The sequence below is a fragment of the Mus caroli genome, chromosome 7 (assembly GCF_900094665.2).
Source record: "Mus caroli chromosome 7, CAROLI_EIJ_v1.1, whole genome shotgun sequence".
In the NCBI taxonomy this organism is placed as follows: Eukaryota; Metazoa; Chordata; class Mammalia; order Rodentia; family Muridae; genus Mus; species Mus caroli.
The window spans coordinates 19,077,219-19,087,824 of record NC_034576.1 but is presented as its reverse complement, the minus strand read 5'-3'; the positions used below and the strand labels follow the sequence as shown (position 1 = coordinate 19,087,824).

Here is a 10,606-nt window from a genome sequence, read left to right as displayed (position 1 = left end):
GTGGCTCAGTGGTAGAGCCCCTGCCTAGAATCCCCCAGTGAGGGGCTGGGGGCGTGGCTCAGTGGTAGAGCCCCTGCCTAGAATCCCCCAGTGAGGGGCTGGGAGTATAGATTAGTGGTAGAGCCCCTGCCTAAAATGCTCCAGGCTAGGTCAACACTACAAAATAGAACACAGATCCTGGAAGGACAGAGGTTTAGATTTCTTTTTTGATTCTCAGGCTGGAGGCCAACGGTTCAGTGCAGCTTCTCTAAAATGATCAAGTGGACAGTTCTGTCCCAGGGATTGGAGAGTACACTTGCTCTGGGAAGTTCCAGTGTGGGCGCGTGTCAGGTCCTAATGCACATGCGCACACACACTCACACATGCACATACTCATGTATGCATACACCTATGCATGCATGCACGAATGCACGCACACCAGGTAGATGAGGTAAGCGGGTCCTTGTGAGTCCAGCCCCTCAGAGCCCAACTATGTTCTCCCCTCAGCTTCCTCTTCCCTGATGGAAAGAAACACAACCCAGACCTGACTGAGCTCTGCCGGGCAGAACCCTACCAGCGCATCCAAGTGTCAGAGGTGAGTTCCACACTCACGTCCACTACCCAGCTACTTAGCTTAGAGATCTGGGGATGTGGTGCTGGCTTGGAGCCGTGTACATACGAGCCAACCCTTGCTTCTCTGAGACTCTCTGAGTTCCTCCACTGGGAACTGTCGCCTCTGCAAGCCTCCTCGCCAAGGTTTTTTCTTGGATATCGAATGAAGAAAAGAGCTTCTGAGATCATCAAAATAGCTGATGCATTTGAGTGTTTATCAGCTCTGAGTCTGAGCAGACACCCAGTGCCAGAAGAGCCAAGATGTTTTTCTTTTTGTTCTTAGGATGGAACCCAGAAACTTATGCTTGCTACACTAGAGTTCAACCACTGAGCACCGCCCCCAGCCCCTCATTGGGGGATTCTAAGCAGGGGCTCTACCACTGAGCCACGCCCCCAGCCTCTCACTGGGGGATTCTAGGCAGGGGCTCTACCACTGAGCCACACCCCCAGCCCCTCACTGGGGGATTCTAGGCAGGGTTCTGCCACTGAGCCACACTCCCATGTTTTTAAATAAGGAAATGGCTTTATTGACTATACTGTAAAGGTCTGGGCAGTAACAGGAGTACTGACTTTAGGCAGCGCAGCCAAGCCTGATGACATCACTTCAGTTCCCAGCATCCCCGGGGTGGGAGGAGAGAACTGAGTCATCCTCTGACCTCCATATGGCACCATGGCACATATGTACAGAGAGTGCTACCGACATTTAGCCTTGGTTTTTGAGGGGTGCCCCCCACCCCCGCCATGATGATGGTGGTGGTGGTTATTATTATTTCAAGATCTCTCTTAATAGCCCTGACTGTTCTGGAATTTGTTTAGCTGGTGGTCAACCTGGCTGGCCTTGAACTCATAAACTCCCTCTGCCGCTGCCCCCTAACTTCTGGTACCAAAGGTGTACACCTCAGTGCCTGGCCCTTGAGGTTGTGGTGCAAGGGTTTTCTATGTAGCTGGGCCTGGAGCTCTTCATCCTCCTGCCTTGGCCTCTGGAGGAATTACAGACCTTTGACACTATGAAATTTTTTTAGCCTAAGTACATTCCATTCTATATTTAAGATTTTTCTCTCTGTGCACAAACCAGGCTGGCCTTGAACTCACTGAGATCTGCCTCCCTCAGCCTCCAGAGTGCTGGGATTAAAGGCATGTGCCACCACTGCCCAACTTTATATAACTTTTAAAATATATTTTAAATATTTATTTATTTATTTATTTATTTTTTTTTTTTTTTTTTTTTTTTTTTTCTTTTTCGAGACAGGGTTTCTCTATATATCCCTGGCTGTCCTGGAACTCACTTTGTAGACCAGGCTGGCCTCGAACTCAGAAATCCGCCTGCCTCTGCCTCCCAAGTGCTAGGATTAAAGGCATGCGCTGCCACGCCCAGCTAAATATTTATTTTTATTATTTAAAAAATTATTTCTGAGTTCGAGGCCAGCCTGGTCTACAAAGTGAGTTCCAGGACAGCCAGGGCTATACAGAGAAACCCTGTCTCGAAAAACCAAAAAAAAAATATATATATATTTTGTGTGTATGAGTATTTGCCTGTATGTATGTGCCCCCATCTGTGTATAGTGTCCACAGAAGCCAGAAGAGGGTGTCAGATACCCTGGAATTAGAGAATTGTTTAAAACTAAATAGCTAAAATGCACCAGCATTCCCAAATCACGAGGGATCCAGAAAACAGGTCTCTGGTCGAGGGTTGAAGACATGCTTTGTCTGATGTGACACTTGGCTGTAATTCCACTGCTGCTTGGGCTAAGTCCCACCTCTGGGATGCATAGTAAGATCCTATGGCCAGGAAAGAGGAAGAAACACATACCGATGAGAGTCGTGGGTGCACTGGCCTTCCACCTGGTTGTCAGTTTTCTGTGAGGGGTTGTGTTTTATTGTTGTTGGTTTGGTTTGGTTGAGAGACAAGGTTTCATGAACCCCAGGCTGGCCTCAAAGTCCCTGTGTAACTGAAGGGGACCCTCCTGCATGTCCTTGTTCCCCCACCCCCACCAGTGCTACCATTTACAGACCTCTGCAGGCACATCCAGTTTATGTGGGGCTAGCGGTAGAACCCAAGGCTTCCCGAAAATCAGGCAAACCTGCCAACCATGCTAATCCCCAGCCCCAGCCGTGAACTTGGGAGAGTATGCAGGCTGGCACAGATTTCGAGAACCATCCTCCTAACCAGCCCCCCACCCCCACCCCAACCCCTGTCCATTTTTCTCCCAGGAGCAACTGCTGCTCTACCAAGCCATGAACTCCACGTTCCAGCTGTGCAAGATCTGCGCAGAGAGGGACAAGGACGTGAGGATCGAGCCCTGTGGGCATCTTCTCTGCAGCTGCTGCCTGGCTGCCTGGCAGGTGGGGCTGCCATCTGCCCTCTGCCCCGCCCCCACCTCCCCATCCCTCCCCTAAAAGCCCCATCTGGATCTCCCATTGAGGAAGCAGGGCTCCAGAGAGAACAGAGGTCTGGTGGGTGGGGCTCTCCACACTGCTGCTGCCTTAGCCATCTCAGGCCGAGTCCACCCTCCACTTCTCCCTGAGCTGCTACTTAATATGTTTTAAAAGGGGCTCCGTTTCTCCCTCGCAACAGGCCTTGTGGAGTCAATAGCTTCCCTTACTGGACCTTGACTTCAAAGAATAGAACATAAGATACCATCATTCATAGTGCAGAGTGGGTCAGTCCCACAGAGCCTACAGCACAGGCCTCAGCAGCTCTGCTGGGCTAGGTCCTAGCCTGTGGGTCCCTCCTGGATTCAGAGTATACCAGCCACATCCCAACCTGATGCCAGCCTCCCTTTACCCGCCTCCCATCCCAGAGCTAGGCTCTCTTCTGCCATCCCCCCAACCCCCGCACTCCTTTTATTGGAGGTCTTTTGAAGTCAGAAGGGACACAGGAGACAACAAGGTGAGTGACATTTTTCCTCTTTGTCCCTAGAACTCAGACAGCCAGACCTGTCCCTTCTGCCGTTGTGAGATCAAAGGTCGAGAGGCTGTGAGTATCTGTCAGGCACAGGAGAGGCCAACGGAGGTCAGGACTGCTGCAGATGACTCAAGAGACAACTGTCACCAGGAGGCTGCTGAGCGGAAACTGGGGCCGGTGAGCAGAGACAGGCGGGACCTGGAACCACTGTTCTGAGGATCTGAGGGAGGAGGGCTGATACTGAAGTCCTGGGTCTGAGGGAGGAGGCTAGACTCAATACATCTGGGTCTGAGGGAGGGGGCCTGGGACCTGGACTCTGGGTGTGAGGGAGGAGGGTCTAGAACAGGATGCTTAGATGTTAATGTTCCTGACTTTGTGCCTGGCTGCCCTGGCTTTCCCTGGCAGTCTGACCTGAGGGGAGAGACCCTGAACCTGTTGTATGTAGAGGCTGCCCAGCGCCCCCTGCTGGCCACTAGTAAAAACACGTGTAGGTGTGAGGAACATAGCCATAATCTGCCTCCTCTGTATTCTCTAGGTGACTCCCTCTGCTCCCCCACTACCCCCTGAAGATCAGTTCCCTCAAGGACCCCAAGACAAAGGCTGGCTGACACTGGTGAGTGAGGTCTGAGGTGGGTGGCTGGGGTCTCACTTCACCCTGGCGTAGCCACACTGGGGGTCACAGGAATGGTCACATACTCAGCAACAATGCTAAGATGCCATCCCCTTCCCTTTTTGGGGGGGGGTGTTCTCTGTGTAGCCCTGGCTGTCCTGGAACCCACTCTGCAGACCAGGCTGGCCTTGAACTCAGAGATCTGCCTGCCTCTGCCTCCCAGTGCTCCCACACCACACCTGGCCTATTTTTAATTTTTAGAAATATTTTGTGTAGATTAGTGTTTGGCCTGCATGTATTTCTGTGCGCCGTGAGCATGTAGCACCCATGGAGGCCGGAAGAGAGAAGGTTGGATCTAGAACTGGAGTTACAGTTACAGATGGTTGTGAGCTGCCATGTGGGAGCTGGGAATCGAGCCTGGGTCCTTTGCAAGAGCAGCCAGTGCTCTTAATTACTGAACCATCGCTCCAGCCTGCCTTTCTTTTCTTTCCTTCCACCTCTACTTCTTCCTCCCCCTTATGCTCCTCTCACTTCTCTCTCCTCTCCCTCCTCCCCTCCCTCCTCCCCTCCCCCTCCCCTCCTCCCCTCCCTCCTCCTCTTTCCCGTCCTTTTGAAGGCAGGTTCTTACTATGACTTCTAGGCTGGCTTAAACTTTCCATCTTCCTGCCTCAGCCTCCTAAGTTTTGGGGTGAACAATGCATTCTTCAGCCCAGCTCCCACATGTTCATTCCTTAAATGAGCTCTGTTTTGCATTGTCTTCCCACCCCTGGGCCTTCTGAGACCCTCCCCAATGGGGAAGGCAACTGTCCCTGTCGTCTAGCTAAGTACACACTGGCTGCGATCAATACCCAGCTGACTTCAAACAGCTCAGGAAATCCGGGAACATTATTCTACCACAGCAAGGAGAGAGAGCCAGCAGGGAGGGGGGCCGGAGCACCCGGGGAGGGAAGCTAAAAACAGATCTGGACCCATGGCCAAAGGCAAATGGAAACATTAGGAGGCACTCAGCTGGCTCCCCGAGGACAAGGAGGGGCCACAGCCAGGACGGCAGCCTGCCGGTCACTTCCAGCCACGTGGGTGCACCTTGGCCTAGGCCGTGCCCTGTGCCTGGCATGAGACTTTCCCTGCCCTCTACACATTCCTGTGAGCCTCCTACTCCTTCCTTCTCCCAAACACATCAGGGACGAGCAAGCCTTGGGCACACCCCTTACCAGAAAGGTGACCGTACTTCTCAGAGCAGTTCAAATGCTCTTGGCATTGTTAGGTCCTTCGCCCACCCCACCTCTTCCTCCTCCTCCTTCTCATCACCACCGCCACCACTGTCGATGTCATCATCATCATATTTAGTTAGTTAGTTTTAGGCAGGATGTGGTGGCATAGGTCTCTAATCCCAGCACTTGTCAGGCAGATGCAGGCAGATCTCTGTGAGTTCGAGGCCAGCCTGGTCTACTAAGTAAGTTCCAGTACACCAAGGGCTACACAGAGAGACCCTGTTTCAAACAAACAAACAAAGATTTATTTATTTTAGTGTTTGTGTTTTGCCTGTATATGTATACATGTCTGGTGTCCAGGAAGATCAGAAGAGGGTGTTGGATCCCCTAAAACTGGAGTTATAGACAGTTTAAGGCACAGTCTGGGTGCTGGAAACTCTTAGTTGTGACTCTAACCACTGTGCCATCTTTCCAGCCCTGTTATTTAATTTAATTTTTTTTATTTTTTTATTTTTTTTGGTTTTTCGAGACAGGGTTTCTCTGTATAGCCCTGGCTGTCCTGGAGCTCACTTTGTAGACCAGGCTGGCCTCGAACTCAGAAATCCGCCTGCCTCTGCCTCCCGAGTGCTGGGACTAAAGGCATGTGCCACCACGCCCGGCTATTTAATTTTATGTAGCCCCGCCTGAAACTTGCTCTGTAGACCAGGATGGTTTAGAACTCACAGAGATCCTTCAACCTCCCAAGTGCTGGGAACAAAGGCCTGTGCCACCATGTCTGGCATTTTTCATTTATGTGTATAATGTGTGTAGGCCCGATGCATGTATGTTGGGTAGGTACTGTGTGCATAAAGGTGAGTGCAGTATCTACACAGGCCAGAAGAGGGCAGCAGATCCCCTGGAACTGGAGTTACAGATGATTGTGAGCCACCAGGTGGTATGGGGGCTTAATCTTGCTCTAAATCACTGGGCCATCTCTCCAGCACCCCTCCCATCTTTATTTTGAGGTTCTAAGAATTGAACCCAGGGGCTCATTTATTTTAGACAAGTACCCCACTGAGCTTCACCCTAGCCCTTCTCCAGTGGCCTCCGGGCATGTATTGCCACTGAACCATGCCCAAAGCCCCTCCCTCCTTTTTAAAGGAGTCTCATGGCTTCCTCACATGCACCATTATTGTGACAGCCTAGTAAGGTGGGTACTGCTATGATCCCAGCAACCAGAGGAGACACTGAGAGACCACGAGCATAGGGGATTTAGACCTGGGAACCAGATCTAAATGCTCTGGATGAGATGGTGTGCATTCCAGGGTCATAACAATTGTAATGGAGACTCTTGTACAGTCCTGCGTGTGCGCTTTCCTGGCAGGACCAGGTTACACAAAGCCAAAGCTGTGCCTGAACTCCGGATGCTCTTGCCTCAGCTTTCCGAGTCCTGATTTTTTTTTTTTCTTTTTTAGTTGTTTGGTTACATTCTCTGTGTGTGTGGTTTTGTTTGTTGTTGTTGTTGTTGTTGTTGTTGTTGTTGTTGTTTTTCCAAGACAGAGTTTCTCTTTGTAGCCCTGGCTGTCCTAGAAATCACTTTGTAGACCAGGCTGGCCTTGAACTCAGAGATCCACCTGCTTCTGCCTCCCAAGTGCTGGGATTAAAGGCGCCACCACCACTGGGCCCCAGTCCTGTGATTTATGGATCTAGGCTACCTACCAAGCCTTGCCCTTCCAACAGGCAACAAGCCCCGCCCCTTCTAGCTTGGCGCTCCCCCTCCCCCCTTTCTGGTTTGTCACTCCAGTTACCCAGAGGCCTTTGCAGCTGTCCTCCTCTCTCTAGCCAACTACTCTCCTTTGCTTGAAAGGACTAGGAACACCTGAGCGACTTCCTTACTTGAGAGCTGCCGCCCACCTCCTCCCACCTCACTGCCCCCCCACTCCCCTCCCAACCTTGGCCCTAGCACTTCGAGAACAATTCTCTTTATTTCTCCATGTTTGTCAGTTCTGCAAGAGCAAAGATTTTTCTCATTCATGACTGTGTCCTCAAAGTCTGGAACAGTAATCTAGAAATGTTTGTGGCATGAATATATAAGTATTTTTGAGACAGGGCCTCACTGAAGGTTGGGCTTGCCTCAAACTGGCTTTGTAGCCAAGGATAACCTCCCAATTTTTTGTTTTGTTTCGTTTTTTGGTTGTTTGTTTGCTTGTTTTTTGAGATATGGCTTCTCTGTGTAGCCCTGGCTGTCCTGGAACTCACTCTGTAGACCAGGCTGGCCTCGAACTCAGAAATCCGCCTGCCTCTGCCTCCCGAGTGCTGGGATTAAAGGCATGCGCCACCATTGCCTGGCTTGGTTTTGTTTTCTTTTGTTTACATTTTATTTTTATTCTTAATTGTCTCTGTGTGTGTGTATACACACATACACACATATGCACGTGCAAGCACATGGGCTTGCCTGTCTCAGCACATTTGTGGGGGTCAGAAGACAACTTGCAGGAGTTAAGTTTTCTCCTTCGTGGGCCCTGGTGATGGAACCCAAGACATGAGGTTTGGCAGCACGTGCCTTTATACACTGAGCTATCTCACTGGCCCAGGAAACATTCCCTACTCCCTTCCTTTCAGGCACCACTCGCCCTGCCCAGGCTCCGACCTCCACTTCCTCTCCCCAAAATGGCCTCGGTTCTGTGGGAAGTCACCTCCAGGCCCCGGGCCAGGGAGGAGGCCACAGAGTAAGTAGAGGACTCAGGGTCTTGGGGGAGAGGGAACAGAGGGAAAAGACTGAGTCGCATGAAACCAACACCACCTGGTGACTCTCTCCATGGCAGAAGCTCCTGAGAGGGAAAACACCCCTCCCGCAGACCCCACAGGACCCCGAGTTATGCCCAAAACCCAGAGGCTAGGTGAGTCTTTCTTGCTTCCCTTCCGATTACTCTCCATCACAGATGTGACTGCACCTGGCACAGTTATCATCAGGGCATTCAAGACCCTGTCTAAAAAACAACGGAGAGGGAGTCTAGTGATGTGGGTTTTGGTTTGAGTGTTTGTCTGCCTCAAAGTTCCGGGGTCAGTGGTCCTTGGCATTTTGTAAACTGAGTAGCGACAAGGGTCTGTAATCACAGCACTTCGGAGATGGAGGTAGGATCAGGGCCATCCTCTGTTACATAATGAGTTCCAGGTCAGCCTGGGCTACATGAGGTTTACCTTTTTCTAGAAAGAAAGAAAGAAAGAAAGAAAGAAAGAAAGAAAGAAAGAAAGAAAGAAAGAAATTCCAATTGCACTTATGTATTTCCTTTGTGGTGGGGGTATGGCACGTGCTGCGGTGTATGTAGGGGGTTAGAGGACAACTTCCGGGGAGTCCACTCTCCCCTGCCACCATGGGACTGGACCTCAAGTCGTCAGGTGTGCAGGCCTTTCCTGCTAAGCTGCCTTGCTGACCTTCTGTTTCTAAACAACAACAAACGAGGTTTGGGAGGGAGAACCCAACAGTTAAGAGTGGGCCCTGCTCTTGTCCAGGACCAAGTTTCAGTTCCCAGCATCTCTGTTAAGTGGCTCATGATTGCCTGCATCGCCAGCTCCGGGAAATCCATCGCCCCCTTCTGGCCTCCTCAGGCATTGCACCCATGTGCACATACCCACACACACACAAATTAAAAATAAACTGCTTTTATTATTAAACATAAATAAGCAGGGCGATGGTGGCACACTCCCTTAATCGCAGAACTCAGGAGGCAGACACAGAGGTCAAGGCCTGTCAGCTCTACAGAGTGAGTTCCAAGAGAGCCAGGGCTACACAGGGAAATCCTGTATCAAAAAGCAGATAGGTCGTGAGACTGAGTGAGTGAGTGACTAAAAACTCTAACACCTTTTTCTTCCACACAGCAGGGCACCTGGACTGGAGGAAGGGAGCCTTGGGGCTGGAAGGAGTGACAAGGCAGAAATAAATTGAATCCTGATCTTTCAATCCTCCTGTGTGTGTGACAGAGACCAACAATGCCACCAGGGGGCGTCGTAGTTCTGGGGAAGGATGGGTCTAGACCTGACCCCTGACCCTGCCCGATTAACTCAGGGTGGGCCCCCCCTCAGATATTCCCACCCAGGAGCCCCTCCTCCATCAGAAATGGAATCCTACATCACAGTTCTCAGGTCATGACGCACCCAGCCCTGCCCACCATCCGGTCACCAGCCCTGAGGGTCTGAGACCTAAACCTAGAAATCCCTCTGGATGTTTTCAGCAGTTAGAGACCTCACTTGCCTACCTCGCCCTTTCCTCTCACCCATTCTCAAAAAATAATGTAACCACTGGTTTCAAGCAAGCTGCTGAATCTTCTCCAGCACTCTCATTGACTCTGGAGGGACCCAGGCTCCATTTATTTTAGATTCAACCAGCCCATGGCTTCCACACCCTCTCTCTCTTATCCATTGTCCACCAGGCCACTTGTACCATGCACCTAGAGTCCAATGAAGACAGACCTCAGCTGGCCTAAGATGGGCAAAGTTACTTGGAAGGGGACACCAGGAGACTCTAGGAAGCCAGAGGGAGGCACCTAGCCTGACCCAGGTAATCAGGGAAGGCTTCCAGGAAGAGGGGACATCTGAGATTATAGAGATGAGGAGTCCGTGTCCCATGGGAAGGGGGCTGGAAAGCTTGACTCACAGATAAGTAACAAATAATAACAAGTAACAAAAACCACTTCAGGAACACAAGGGAATTTATTGAGAGGATTTTTTTGGGTCAGTCACAGAATCCCAGCAGCAGCTTGGAGAGCTGGCAACTAGCCAGCAACGGCCAGCGACGGAAACCGCTCTACAGAACCGGTTTGATGAGGACAGCACAGGTTCCCCAGTGACCTGAGCATGCTATAGTCACCTGCTGCTTGCACTGTCACTATAAGGCAGGGTGTCACTGCCCTTTTGCTCATCAGTGGCTCATCAAAAGTCCATCAGAGTAGCAGGTGATGGTGGTTATCATTTAACCGATTGGGGTTGCCGAAGCGGGGGTTGGGGGGTGAGAGACAGAGGTCTCACTTGATGGTTCTGGCTCAGGATTGTATCGGGGGATGCAATCAGTAGGTCCTGGGACCTGTAGGTATTAGCAGAACCACCATTGTCTAGACTCCCCCAGGGAGGGGCTGGGGGCGTTGCTCAGTGGTAGAGCCCCTGCCTAGAATCCCCCAGTGAGGGACTGGGGGCGTGGCTCAGTGGTAGAGCCTCTGCCTAGAATCCCCCAATGAGGGGTTGGGGGCGTGGCTCAGTGGTAGAGCCCCTGCCTAGAATAGCCCAGTGAGGGGCTGGGGGCGTGGCTCAGTGGTA

General features: G+C 51.3%; 1 protein-coding gene across 4 annotated transcripts in view; it reads left to right on the top strand.

Annotated features, from left to right (window-relative positions):
• The window catches only part of Cblc (Cbl proto-oncogene C), a 17,234-nt gene extending 7,344 nt beyond the window's left edge, over nt 1-9,890 (top strand). Inside the window, exons 6-12 of one of the 4 annotated variants that reach the window (XM_029479154.1) lie at nt 487-574; nt 2,803-2,934; nt 3,512-3,673; nt 4,032-4,109; nt 7,919-8,025; nt 8,122-8,196; nt 9,727-9,890. In XM_029479154.1, coding sequence (XP_029335014.1) covers nt 487-574; nt 2,803-2,934; nt 3,512-3,673; nt 4,032-4,109; nt 7,919-8,025; nt 8,122-8,131 — 577 coding nt within the window. In that variant the 3' untranslated portion in view covers nt 8,132-8,196; nt 9,727-9,890. Of the gene's footprint in view, nt 1-486; nt 575-2,802; nt 2,935-3,511; nt 3,674-4,031; nt 4,110-7,918; nt 8,026-8,121; nt 8,197-9,175; nt 9,258-9,726 lie in introns of those variants that run through there. The other 3 variants (XM_021167706.2, XM_021167707.2, XM_029479155.1) reach the window with 3 other exon arrangements.
• The last annotated feature ends 716 nt before the right edge of the window (nt 9,891-10,606 follow it).